Consider the following 14,838-nt stretch of genomic DNA (forward strand, 5'->3'; position numbering starts at 1 on the left):
AGGCCCGCCGCGACTCTCTCTTCTGTCCTGATGAGCTTGACTCGCTCTTCTCCTACTTTGACAACTCAGCCAAGCTCAGGAGCAGTAAGTACTAAATGCTTAGTGTTTCACTTGCTTCTCCATCCCCTCTCTCCGGTTATATTCACTGCTTTGGGGCTGTGGACCAACAACCCTTCATCCATTCCTCTGTTCCTCCGTCATCCAGACCTTCTATATGGACCATCCCGTCATGTTAAGAGCACTGCAGAGCATACCATGTTTTGTTTTACCCAGGGATGGGGGGTATTTCTCACACATGGTTTGTCTGGTTTTTGCATTCGTATCTATCTCATCATATTTTGGTATTTAGGGTGATGGTGGGATCTGTCCTCCCGTACACTCTCTGTTGATCTCAGCTGGGGGCTTTTGTGTGTGCACTTACTGTACAAAATATTAGGACCACCTGCTGTTTCTTGTAACATATTGGGGAAAATTTAGCAGCTGTCAAAAGTATAAAAATGTTATATTGCAACAAATCAAACAAAATGTTTTGCAGGAGCTACCTTAGGAGGATATGTGATGCTTTGAAAACTCAACAATCAGCAGAGAGGTGTTCCTTGTATTTTATACACTAAGTGAGTAAATAACATCTGTGTGTTGTTCCCCAAGTCAAAATTCCGACTCTTTGTTTTACAGTAAAAAGTGCAGACAGCGGCATCCAGAACAGCGCTGATGGGAGCAGGGAGATGCTGGCCACCACCCCCTCCAATAACAGCCTGACAGATGCAGGTAAGACACAAACAGATACGCTCACACACCTATGTCATGTAATTACACAGACATCACTGCCTCTTTAAATCTAACGCTGGATTAGCGTGGAACGTGTAACAGCTTCGAAGCACACCAGTTTTCCATGAAGCGCTTCCCACTTCCTTTCGACACCTGTGTTGAGCAGTAATATTGTTCACACGGGACGTGCCACAGCCCTGAGCTCTGCAGCATACTCCCAGTCTGCAGCAACAGATTCAGCATCCAGCACTTCAGGTGTAAACAGCCAGGCGACTGCTGACGGGGTGCTTTCACATAAAGTTTGAACCCAGCGTAAAGAAGGCGGCATATTAGCCAAGTAAAAAAAACAACATCTTGCACAAGTATCAAAAGGGACAAGGCGATGCTGCACTACAGGTGTAGAGCCACATGTGCTTATTGCAGTTTAATTTGGCATCATCTGAATAAGTTATGCTTTTGTCTGTGCCATTGCTAAGATTAAAGTAGAAGCATGCATCAGTTTCATCATACGTCATAGTCAAAAATGTTGGAGACAAGAAGGGAAATTATTAGTTAAAGAACTATTAAGGAACTTTTTTGAAAAAGGAATATTTTTTTTACAAGTCTTGGAAATGTTTTCAATTTTTAAAATCACATTACAATGCAAATATTGAATTAGCGTCTGTCTTTCAGATAACGCATAAAATAAGTTGAAAATGTAAAGAATATGGCTAATTTCAAATTAACAACAAAACTGCATGTTGACTAGCAAAACTATTTTTAAATACAGTGATTTCTCCCACTCATCGCTGTTAAAATGACACGTCAATAAAACCACAAAGCCAAAAGAAATCCTGTACAGACACAATAAAACACTAAATTAGAAGCCACAAGGATACTATCATCACAATATTTAAAAAAACACAACTTACCAAGCTGATAAATTTAAATACAGTAGCCTGTGTCTCTTTTTTAAGATATAACACAATGTGGCTCATCCACCACTCTGTACTAACATCACATTAAAAGCTAGCTGAACTTGTAGAGGAACAACGTGAAGAGACTGTCTTATTTCAAAAAGACAATGTAGTTTCGGCAAATCAACATTGCATCAGTTTACTGCAACACACGTTTCTATGTAGTGTAGGCTCCGTTCATGTCTGCATATTTTTACTGACTTATCGTTTATTGTATTTTCAGTACCTTTACTTTTAATTTTTGTTCTTTAAACTGTTGCCTGATTGGGGACTGCAGATGAATATTAGCCTTTCCGGTTGACTCTGGCATGTTTTCAGAACTGTTATTAATATGTACTGTCCTTGTTGAATAAATAAAGTGTCTCTCTCCTCCCGTGTTTCAGATGCTGCTGAGTCTCCGCCGTTGCCCATGCCTGCCACACTGCCCCCTCCTTCACCCTGTAAGGAGATGGTTTTCTACGAGCCTAAGGAGTACAGCTCGGGTCTGCAGCTCTACTGGGCTGCGTGTGCCCGCAGCCTGCCAGACATGGCGGAGGCACTGGCCCATGGAGCCGAAGTCAATTGGGTCAACACAGAGGACGACAAGAGAACACCGCTCATCATGGCGGTGCAGGGGGTGAGCATCACTACAGATGATCCAATCAGCACAGTACCATTAGTACCAGTCAGTGATGGTATATATGTTTTGTATATACAAGGTACTAAAGGTAAAGTGAAACATCACTCGTTGTCACTGAAAAGTCATATAATGTGTTACATTAATGGTTCATTTCAGGGTTCGCTGGTCACCTGTGAGTTTCTGCTCCAAAATGCAGCTAATGTGAATCAGCAGGACGCTCAGGGCCGAGGACCCCTCCACCATGCCACCATGCTGGGACACACAGGGTTTGTTTTACGCATCATCATTACATCCCCAAACATATATGATGCAATTCAGAATATTTGTGACTTTTAAAAAAGTGACAAACCTCTCTCTCTTGTTCAGGCAAGTGTGTTTATTCTTAAAAAGAGGAGCAAACCAAAATGCTGCAGACATAGATGAGAAAACACCCCTGACAATAGCGGTGGAAGCGGCCAATGCAGACATCGTCACGCTGTGAGTGTTGTCGTAGTTACTATTCGTATGAATATAAATTTTCTGTTTTTGTCAGCATTTTTTTTCTGTCTGAGTTTCCGCCTCCTTTTTTTGTGGATATCAAATCAGTGGAGGAGAATATGACAGGTTGCAATTTTGGCTTTATCTGTCTGCATTTACGTGGAGTAACAGCTTTCTCCACAAGGTGTCACTATTTGATAATTTTACAGATCAATATAATGCTGGCGCTGTCTTCTACCAAGGAGCTGAGTATTTCTTTGAGAAAAGTTCTTAAAAACAAATCACAAAGGATAAAACAAGGGGTAGAACTATGAAATAGCAGAAAATGCTTAACAAGATTAATATACTCCAAAAGAGGTTATTGCTAGCTACTCACAACCAACATACATACTAAGAGGCAAATACTCAGTACTTCAAAACTAATTTTTCATACCACGGTGATAACATAGGGGCATGTTTATCAAGCCAAGAATGCAGAATTGAAAAATGTGCAGCATACAAAATGGTGCTTAGCACTTTTGCCTTTTGAGCAGGCATTGAGCTATCACCAAGAATGTGTAGTTTTGGATCCTTTACCATTTTGAATGCAAAGAAATTTATCGATTCCTGTTTGAACAGTGGACTAGTATGTCATGATCAATGGACATGACCACATTAGATGAAAATAAGTGCAACGTTGTTTTTGGTGTTTCCATCACGCTGCAGAAAATTAATCATACTTACTAGGTATTTCAGGATTCGCATGCAGTGAAATTTTAAAAGTTTGATCATTGTTAACATCTTTTAACTGTGGCTAATCTGTCACTTCCTGTTTCTTGACATAGGTTGCGACTGGCCAAGATGAATGAGGAGATGCGAGAGGCGGAAGGTCCGTACAGCCAGTCAGGTCAATATAACACCAACAGCCCCACCGAGATGCAGTACAGAAAGTGCATGCAGGAGTTTATTAGCCTGCAGCTGGATGAAACTTAATAACTGTCTGCTCTTGCCTAAACACAGGGGCCACGCACTGTTAAACCAGGCTTATCAGAGGAAATGTAAAGCCCAGGTTTCAGAGTTGGGGTCAGTTGACTGAAAAAATGCAAATTAACACTCAGATAACACAAAGTTCATTCTCAGTGGTTTGATAACAAATATTTGAGGCAACTTTTTTATTAAGGGACCTCCAGGTGAGGGGAAATTTGCTCTGATTAGGGTGATCTGAGCCCGACTCTGTCAGATGTGCTCCTGTGTCCTGCCCCACTGTGAGTGCAACTATCATCTTAACTGCTCCTGCCAGGTGCTGGGCCAGCTGCACCGTGGGGTGGTTTATTGTCAGGTGCTATACTGTGTCAATGTGACAGGGTTAAAGTCATCAACTCTGGACATTTCTGAAGGGTTTTGTTCCAAAGTGGAACATCTACGTTTTTGATTAAGTGACTGTTATAATATAAAATTATCGATAGCACAAAATTAAAAGAAACTAGATAGTCTGTACTTCCTCCCTTTAAGTTTAAATTGTATAACTTGTGCTGATTCCCTCTTTTTTAGAGGTGTTTACGTATTTATAGTAGCTAATTAGACATTTGTATTGGGGGGCTAAATGTTTTTCATTTTTAAATTAGTGTTGTGCTATCAGTTACAGAATCTTTGCAAAAAAACGATCTACCCAGTAACTGCCACCACCAGTATTAAGTAACCTCAAAGTGACGGCAGTTTTCACTATCTGGCAATAATCATGACTTTTGAATGACATTTTTTTATCATCTGACCAGTCTGAACAGGAATAGTGTGTGTATAAATCATTTAATTTTAAATTGACCTGTCAGAAGTAATTTATGCACATTCCTAATAATGGTTATGCAACGTCTGCACCTTGTCCTGCGACTGTATGGTTCCTATGTGAAGTCTTAACCATTTTTATGGCCTGTTAACTTATTTGAACTGTTTGTTGTCCAAACGTACTGCATCTTGCTGTTGTGACATGCCTGGTCAGAAAATAAGTCTATTTTAGAGCAGTTTTCTTTTATAAAGATCATTCTAGGAGCAGTATAATAAGTATGCTTACTGTACATGTTGTAAATGATGTGCATATGTACATTTCTTCATGGTCGAACAGAATAAGCAGAGTGAGATTGACTCTGGTTGCACAGCGCTGAGAGCCACGAGGGGCTCTGTGTTCACATACTTTTCTTTTCTGATTGTACGTATTTGCTTCAATATTGTGTCTTGGTTATTAGTCGGCTAGTGTGCTTGCTTGTTGCCCGTAATCACGGGAAATCCAGAATTGTAAGTTGATGAATTGGCCTTTAGTGCCATCACATTGATTGTATTGAATGTCAGTGGGTTTTTACGCAAATATAGACAAAACCATCTTAGGACGGTACATTATCAAGCAACAAGTGCAATAGTCTAGAAAAAAAATCACATGTAACCATGTATATAATGTTATCACCTGCTGGTCCTAGCTTATATTTATCTCAATCATATGGGAGCTTTATAAAAAAAAAGAGTGTGAATACACTTGAGTGCGAAGATCACTTGAGATTTACTGATAGTGAATGAATGAGGGAAACGTACCCCAGTTTTATCCCACGTCTCCGATCCATGCAGCCCCAAATCCTCTGTGAGGGCACCAAAGCACTTTGATTAAATGGTCATTTCTGCTTATTCACATTGATTGATAGAGCAACTCCTGCCGCTGACTGAACAGCATGTGATGTTTTGAATGGCTGACAAGTGTGGGGAAGCGTTCGGTAGTTAGAATAGAGATTGTGTTGTGATTGTGTTCACAGTTAGATGAAGTTTCTGTGTCCTTTAGAGTCGATGGTGAGGGACTTTTGAGCGCTCTAAGATTTTATGGTCAAAGGGACTTGTGCAGTTATTGTGTTGACCACAGGAGAGAGGACTTCACTCAGAAACGCCGTCCATTTGTCCTAGAAGAGTAGAACATCTTATATTGAGGGCTAGATGAGCCAGACTGTTACAAGCCTGAACGCTGCTTTTATATCCTCCATGGTAATTACTCGCTTTTTAGAAATAAGTTAGAAATGTTTTGGACCTGAATGACAAAGAATGAATTCTTCTTTTATTTCTTAATTGTTTTCTTTAGTTTGTGCAATGTAGAGAATGTTACAAAAACTATTGCTAGCTGTTGTTGTTTTCTCCGATGGTGGAAGAAGTATTTAGATTCTGAATTACTAATACCACAAAAACACTCCACTACAAGTTAAAAGACGTTTTTCTAAACCACACTTAATTAAAAGTTTGTAAGTACTTTCAGTAAAATGTACTTTAAGTATGGAAAAAAAGTCATTGTGCATTAAAATGTTACCTGTCAGTTGAAGGTGTAGGTTTCCTGTCAACATTGAGGAGGACACATGAAATCGGGGAGTAGGGTCCTCCCCCAGGAAATTTTGAGCAATGAAGCAACACTATGCAACTTTTAGATGATTGTCAAGTCTCATTTCCAAGTTGTCAAATATAGATGTTTCGGGTTGGTGCTTCGGCCCTACCATCTGCCAAACGCATTGGTATTTGACAACCTTGGAATAAGACTCACCAATCAACTAAAACTTGCTTATAATGCTTAATTTCCTGCATTCTGCCTCAATTTTTGCATACATTTCTGCCATTTTTACACCAATTTATGGCAGCAATGTCTTTAAATTCTTCAAAATAAAAGTCCACTTCTCCTTCTTAATATTTAGGGGAACATGTCTTCTACATCCCTTGTGTTGTCCCTTTGCATTGTAATCTTAAAAAGTAATTAAGGATGTCAAATGTAGTGGAACCTCTGCGATGTAGTGGAGTGTTAGTGTCAGGATGAATAAAATAGGCACACTCAAGTAAAGTACAAGTCGCCAAAAGTTTCAGTACTTCGTCACATCCACCACTGCTTAAAGGTTAACAGCAGCAGAGAGCATGAGAGGAACAGAAGGAGGTTTGTCTTTACTAGAAGGAGCAGAGAAGAGTCTGAAGTACGTGCTTCCAGTCACTGAATGATCCTCACGTTGTTTTGCTTTGCGAGAGGATTTGCCTTGTTGTCTGCATCTGCTCGCCATCCTCTTTAATACCCAACAGCCTCTTCATCAGCACCTCCAATCAGTTGATAGTGATGATTAGGGACATTCAGGGGTAGAGAGTGTGAGGGAGAAGTAACTTCAGCAATCCAACCTTCACCCCTTTTTAAGAAAATGAAAGCCTCCTCGAGTCAAGTGTTTCTACCTGACTGTGTGTAGAAGAAGCAGCAGTCCTCAGCCTGTGGGCTGTTCTCTGATGTTCTGTGGGCATTTTAACATTGATTTATGAAATTTGCAGTAAAGTATTTATATTTTTTTAAAACGTAATGATTATTTTAATATTTTTCACATTTTGTTTCCTGTAGTCTTCTAGAAATTGCATTAAAAACCTGAAAAATGACACTTAAAACTTTGAGAACAGATTGAGAACTGCTGCTCTGGTGTAAGAGGAGGCTCTCTGTCTTCTTCAACACACTCTTCTGTCTTTCACTGTAAATTCACTCTATCAGTTCTGTATTTTGCTTTTCTCTCTCCTCCCTAGAGTTTTGTGCCTTTTTTCTTTTTTTCTTTGGGGGTGCTGAGGCCAACACAACTGTATTTTTGTACATAAACTCCTGCACTTTAAACACAATACAGTTGTTAATGAAAATGAATCTCTGTGGGCTCGTCTTTTCTTCCTGAGTCGATCTCCAAGCTCTCTGGCTGTTTCTCCTCAAACATTTGCCTTTTGCTTCTTCTGTTCTTTCTCATCTTTTTCGCCCCCGCCTTGTTCTTTTTCATATTCGAGCCACGCTGACACTCTGACAGGTATGGCTGACTTTTTCTTTTTCATTCTTGTTCTGATGTTACTGTCACTGTGCATGAGCCCTCCACTCTGCAAAATGCTGTTGATATTTAATCCTGCTGTAAACCTTCCTGATGAGGCATTAATGGGGTTCTGCTTTATTTTGTTTGCATCACAGTTGCACCACTTTTTTTTCTCTGATGACACAAGTAATATTTATCTTGTAATATTACTTTATATTATTTATTTGTGGCAGGTTGATGTGTTGAGGAGGGAGACAAGCTCAGACTTTGATGTGGTGCTGACGTAGTGTGGTAAAAACCATCATGATCACGTGTGCTCAACATGTTTCTCTGTAATAGTCTGGACTTTCTGCCACCCCAAACGATTTCATTGGGCCGGAGTTACTTGCTTTGACAGACTCCTTCAGCCAGTCCTGGTGATAGCATTAACATCTGCTCCTTTACTATGCAAATACATGCTCAGTTAGACAGTAACAGTCTAAAAAATATTTATCTTTACCCTTTCTATGTGACCTGTGCCTCGTCAACAACAATCCCTGTGAGGTTTTTGCGATGTACTGGAGTTACCAGTATATTTCAACATCTCTCATTCAGCAACCAGCTCCGTCTGAACAGCTGAATACCAGCTGGCCTTGTTGTATGTCCAAAGCATTGTGAACACCGGTCTGCATGGCCACGATTCTCAGCTTTGCAGCCTCTCGTATCTGCTCCTTCATTTACGCAATCAATGGAAAAACCACAGTAAACATTGTATTTATACCTGAGAACATCTTCTTCAAAACCAACAGAGCCAGTAACACTTGTTGCCGCGGGAGCCGACGTTACCGTTTTCAAAGCAGCGGCCTGCATGCTACGTCATGAACTATAACACAGTCCCTGACTGGCTGCTGATGTTTTCAGCAGCTGCAGAGCGGATCCCTGATCAGCCCAACTAGGCTTTGATCGCTTGAAAACGTTTGGGATGGCAGAAAGTCCAGACTGACACAGGGAGAGAAACAGAATGATGAGCTCATGTGATCAGGATGGTCTTACTAACCTGGTGCTGAAGGGATTGCTATTATATAAGCATCTTACCTTTTCTTAGCCACAGTGCAGCAAAGTGCAGTTCTGCCAAACAAATGCAAAAGCACTATTTTCTTGTTTGCAAGTTCAGACTTTTCTGACAAAACGTACAACTTTTAGATCAAAAGTCATACTTGTATGACTTTTTATTATAGCGCATTTGTGCAGAAAACAGTGTGTAATTCTCATGTGCCATGGCAGGAGATATACGTACTTTGAAGTGTTTATTCAGGATATTCTTAGTAACTGATTTCCTTTAGGGATGTTCCTAACGACTGATTTGCCAGTGATTCAAGCAGAAGTTTAAACTTAGTCTAGTCAACTTGTGTTGAAGTAATAAAAAAAAAAAAAAACTGTCCAAATTTAGCACAATTTAATCGATTTGTCTGAAAAAAATATTCTGTACATCATAAGTGCCATATGAAATTGTTGATCACATTTTTCAATAGCCAAGTGTTTTACATAACAAGTCACAAAATAAAAGTTAACAAATAACATTTATTGGAAACAATGTTGTTTAGGAAATGTACCTACACGCATGAGATGAAGCTGCTAGTCTAGTGTTTAGATTCTCTTTTTACGTCTCTTGCAGACTCTTGTCTAGCACCTCGTATTTATCATCTGGATGTGGGTACTTTTGCAAACTTTTTGAATGCAATCACCTAAAATCATTAAAGTTAAGAGTTAAAGAGTTAAAAGTAAGAGTTAAACTAACCAGTATCTCTGGTACCAACTAGCGAGGGTAGCAACATTTTGTTAACTAGTCAACTATTCACAAACATCCAAAGTATTTACGTCCTCGATTATGAGACGTAGTAACTGTTGTTAGGATTATTCCCCACCATTTTGTGGCACCTTTAAAGTAAAGTAATATCTAGTTGTGACCATTCAACACAGGTTAGAAGGGACTTTGTGTGGACATAAGTTGTGACCTGTTGAACAAAAGATTTTTTTTTCCTGTCAGATTGTATAATAAGAAATATTTTACAGGGATTCATTGCTCTGTTTGACATTTCTTTTATTTACCTTTGTTGTTGACATCTTGTGTCCTTGTGTCTCCTGCAGGAGATGAAACTTACCAGGACATTTTCCAGGATTTCACCCACATGGCCTCCAATGACCCGGACAAGTTGAACCGCTACCAGCAGTACGATTCGCAGCGACCCTGACACAACAGAAATGCCGTCCACTAGCTCTCAGAGACACTGTCTGCTCATCCCAGGAGAGGCAAAAAGATGCCTGGAAAGATGTTTTCCACTTTCCCTTTAACATTGTTCAGCGTTAAAGCCAGTTAGTGCTGCCACAGCTGGACTCGTGTCACCATATCTAACGTTGTCGAAGCTCCCTTTTAAATAATAGTTATCTTGCAGCTGTGTTTACAGCTCTGAAAACTACAGGCGCTTCACTCATGTGAAGGGGAACTTCTGTGAACAGTAAACCTCTTTTTTTTCCTTTTTTTTTAACTGTGCTTCCCAGAAGGATCTATAAGTAGAATAAGCGAATGGTACAGTGTGAAATCCTTTGAAAGGATTTGCAAAATCATGAAAAAAAATCAGATTTTTAAAGAAAAATTATTTTGTTGAACTCAGCCTGAATGTAGAGCTGCCATCAAGGCCGTAGGTTATTTTAGTCTTTTATGTCACACAGAACAAATTCAGAGGCAATTTCTTTTTTTTTTATACATCAAGAAAGGGGTGTGCTGAGTTGTAAAGAGGTAAGTGTATGACAGATTGTTAAATACTCCATTTCCATTTTAAAGTGCTTCCTCTTTTTAGTAGGATTCTCTTTATGATCACAAGTGTCTTTTTATATCAAAGTTTTGCTTCAGTGAACTCTCCGCAGTGTATACGCGACAATATGCTTTTACTTATTTGCACAAATCCTTTTGTCTTAAATCACCACCGATGTTTACCAGTTTTGATGGTAAGGCTTTGACATGTTAAACAATGTACAGTGATCATTTTATTGATGCTAAATAGATTTTTCTGATTTTTAAATTGTAGTCGTTGTTAAAAGACTTTCGTCTGAATGATTTAAAGTTTCTGTGTCGTCACCATGTCAGTACCTGCAGTACTTGCAGTACCTTTCAGTGAGGCAATCAGCCCTTCAGCATTATGATCTTTGTGGAAGTAAAACCGCTTCAGTTTAGATGATTTGTTTTTTTCAGTTTGTAGATTCAGTCTCGTGCTGATATTTAAAAAAAAATTAAACACCAAGACAATAACATGATCTATAAAATATATACCACTATTTCATTCATGTTGATTATAGAAATACCAGTCACACTGCATTTTACAGGTTTGCAGTTTCCTAACAATTTGGCAGGACGTTTTCCAGAAAAAAAGCTCAATGAAACCCAAGCAAACATTTGTTTAATTTTGGAGACTAAGTTAAACTCCTCAAGGTTTTAGTCTTGGTTCATCTGATGAAACCCATGTTTACTGTGATAAGTGTGGCTTTATACTACAGAACTCAAATGTGAATCTGTTCAAAAAACAGCTGAACAAAGTCTTGTTGATTTAATGAAGGAGTTCGTCATTGATCATGCTATGAACAACAAGCCTAGACAAATTCTTGAAATTTTGAACAGCATTTCCTGAAATGCATTGATAGCAGTCGTGGATTCTCATAATTTTAGGAGCAAAGCCACTTGGCCAGGGTGATATTTTTAAGGGCTTTAAGGCCATGAGTAAAAAAAGGCAATTTCTGATTTCACTTAATCAAAAGCATAATGCTTTATATTAATTTATTTTAATATAATAGCGCCCCCCCCCCCCCCCCCCCACACACACACACACACACACACACACACACACACACACACACACACACACACACAATTTTTATCAAAAGAATAATTCATTAATAATTCATGTTATCAGAAAATATTTAGGATCACATATCGTCAGTACAATCCTTGAAGCCTCAGGGCAATGAAGAAAATGAAGTGAAAAACAAAACGGAATCCATAAATCTGAGTACTGTGTATATATGGTGACTTAAGTTTACGTCACATTTATAAACATGTATGTGTGAGACAGACATATACCCTGTATGTAGTATACATAGTCTGTCATACCAGATTTATGTAAGGTGCTGTTCCCCATGGTGAAATAGTCAATAACATTAATAACAAGTAACTGCTAACGAAGGAATCATCTCTCTCCCTTCTCGTTGTCAAGAGACTTTATCAATTCTGTTGCCGGCGGACTTGACAGGAGAGGCCAGATAGGTTTAAAAAAAAAAAAAAAAAGTAAAAAGAAAAGAATGGCGGACCCTGACGCTAACAATGAAAACTTCTTTATAGAGGGATAATTACTGAATGTAGATATATTAAATGGCTATTACTGAAAAAAATGCAGACTATAAATAAAATCAAACATTTTCTTTGATTGCATGAAAATGTATCCATATCTCGTGTGTTGTATGTTCAGCTGACCTGCTGTGCACTCAAATAAATACTATGCTGGCAGATCATTACATTTTCTTAATTGGAATTATAACAGTTAAACATCCTCTGTTTCCCCATAATAGCAGAAACATATCTGGATCTTTCAGTAAATCTTCCTGGAAATGATTTTATAAATTACAAACCTGTAAAGTTAAACGTTACAAAGTACCTTACGTACATTCTGCTAAATGTCTAGATATGTTTTGAAAATCTTAGTGGAAATTCTGTAAAAATGTGTCTTTAGCTGTAGAGCAGCTGTCATTTCATGTGATGAGCTGTTAAACATTTTTACCTAAAGAGTGTTTGATTTAGTTCAGACATCAGAGGACTGCACTGAAATGTTCAAGTCCACAAATTAATTCTGCAATTTTTTTTGATAGACTTTATGTCTACTGTGATGTAGGATCTGCAAATGTTGTCTTTAAATAAAACAAAAAAAAAAACAAACTGTAAACTTCTCTTAGACAATAACAGTAAAATATGATAGGAAACATTTGGCCAACATGGGATACAATTCTTGTGCACTTTGTACAGATGCTTTTGAATTCTCCTGCGAACTGAAGTATAAAGTTAGTGGTACTTGAATCATTAAATAAGCTTTTGTATATGCTGTTCTTTGTATCTTTCCCTAATTCTAGCCCATTTTACATTGCCTGTCTGTATACCAATATACATGTACTGTATATTCTTCCTGTGATATGTAAGAACTTCATATGAACTGAGGAGTCGTCCCTGAATGTTGATTTAAATTTTTGTTGCTGGTTTTACTTTGCCTCAGATTTTAATTTTAACCACTCTGCCTCATTTAGCTTCAGTAAAGTGGTTACAGGAATGTGTTTTTCAGCATGGAGCTAATGTTCACTGCTAACAGAGAGTGACAGTGACATGTGACATAATGGTACCCCAAACAAACAGTTATTTGACAACATTTAAAAAGTTTCTTTCAAGTTGCTCATGTCAAGAAAAAGTTACAGTGCACTCCTGGACCGATTTCTTTCTTTTTTGAATACTTTGGCATTAATTTATTTTCAACTATTCATGAAAATCTGGTGCTTCTACAAGTTTCTCCCTCTTTCAAAGGCTCATGAAAGCGTCCCACGTCCTGTAAAAGGCAGAACATTTCCTCTCAATCACAAAAGAGAAAAAGGCAAAGCAGTAATTCATCAACTAGCTATTGTACACTTGGTCTATTAACAGTATTGCAAAATTGGACCTATTATGTTTGCTTTTTATTAACAAGATAATTATCCAATTTAAGGTAATACATTACCACAAAATCTAAAAATACATGTTTTCAGCTGAGGCTCTGTCACTTCCACTTCTTTTTATTTGTTGCTGATAATGTGTCATTTCAACTAATTTTGCATTTGCCTTTGTACATCGTGCTGAATAAGGGTGTCAGTCAAAGACTAAACTTTAATGGGAGACAAAAAACTAAATTCAGGATCTTGTTTTTCAAAGATGTTCAGATGCTATTTTTTGTCAAAAAAAAAACAAAAAACCTCTCAACAAGAGTGGCATTTTCAGAGGAACAATTTATAATTGTACAAATGTCTTTCACTGCAGGTTTCCCTGGGTAGATAATGAGTAAGTGATTTTTTTTAATCTTAAATACACACACGCTTGAATGTGGTGTAGAATTTAAATACACACTGGTGAGGGTCACTTAATATTTGGGGAATATTTACAGCTGCCACATGGAAAATAAATCACATTTTTGTTGTTAACGTTTTTATTTTGTTTGTCACTTTTAGATTTGTTTGCAACTACACATTGTTTTTTTTCCCTCCTTAATTACTACTTTTAAAATATATTTGGGAATAAATAAAAATATGTACAAAGAAATCTAAAAATGGGGTGCAAGCATACAGATAAAATTCTTTAAAAAGATGTTATCAGTCAGAGGATTCGGGGAATAATGTTGCATAGTTTTCCAAAGGCTTGGAATACTTTATTTTTTGTAATAAACCGAGTGATTTGAGAAAGATTTTAATTCTAGGAGGAAATAAACATATCAATAGAGGAAGTGAGAGAGCTTCTGATTGTGAATAAAAAATTAAAAAATTGAACAGTAAAAATTCTAAGTGGAGGTTCCAGATCTGTCCATAATCTTTTAGATATTTCCTTGAAGGTGTTAAGTTTTGCAGAAGGCAGCAGTGTAATCTGTCCAGCAGGGGGAGGGCCTTTCACTCTTTCATATTTGTAGGGAAAAAATCATGACCTGTACTGCCTAAAAATGCAGCTGAGGAACTTTAAATGCAACTTAATGTGAGTCTGAATTTGCTCAGGTTTTTTTCGATTTACCCACTCAATTTGTTGTTACCTGAGAAGTTGTTTTTAAACTCCATGTAAACACTTTTGATTTGATTTTTGTCTTCAAAGATTAGTGTTTCTGCTCTGTGTATTTTGAACAGTTTATTATTTTTAATCTCTCAGCCTGTAAAGTCACTACAAATAAACTAAGCCTAAAAAGCTCTAATGTTAAACTCAGCTGAGACTTGGATGAAAATTAATATTTATTTCTTTTTAATACAAAGAGGCTTCATTCATGAATGTACACTGGTGAGGTCATGAATTTCTCCCCATGCCAATCTTGATACATGTTACTCCGTCCCATTCCACCTTTAATAATTACAGCTTGTTTATTTCTGCTGCAGCTTAAATGAGAGGCATGCGGGCCAGTAGTGCCCACCACTT

General features: G+C 37.9%; 1 protein-coding gene across 3 annotated transcripts in view; it reads left to right on the plus strand.

The window, feature by feature from the left end:
- The window catches only part of LOC121965852 (arf-GAP with coiled-coil, ANK repeat and PH domain-containing protein 2-like), a 71,510-nt gene extending 57,450 nt beyond the window's left edge, over positions 1 to 14,060 (plus strand). For 2 of the 3 annotated variants that reach the window (XM_042515970.1, XM_042515977.1), the window contains 6 exons: positions 676 to 768; positions 2,108 to 2,340; positions 2,500 to 2,609; positions 2,710 to 2,820; positions 3,645 to 3,706; positions 9,756 to 14,060. In XM_042515970.1, the coding sequence (XP_042371904.1) occupies positions 676 to 768; positions 2,108 to 2,340; positions 2,500 to 2,609; positions 2,710 to 2,820; positions 3,645 to 3,706; positions 9,756 to 9,859 (713 nt within the window). In that variant the 3' untranslated portion in view covers positions 9,860 to 14,060. The remainder of the gene's footprint in view (positions 1 to 675; positions 769 to 2,107; positions 2,341 to 2,499; positions 2,610 to 2,709; positions 2,821 to 3,644; positions 3,707 to 9,755) is intronic. The other variant, XM_042515984.1, reaches the window with a different exon arrangement.
- The last annotated feature ends 778 nt before the right edge of the window (positions 14,061 to 14,838 follow it).

The sequence above is a fragment of the Plectropomus leopardus genome, chromosome 3 (assembly GCF_008729295.1).
Source record: "Plectropomus leopardus isolate mb chromosome 3, YSFRI_Pleo_2.0, whole genome shotgun sequence".
Taxonomy (NCBI): domain Eukaryota; kingdom Metazoa; phylum Chordata; class Actinopteri; order Perciformes; family Serranidae; genus Plectropomus; species Plectropomus leopardus.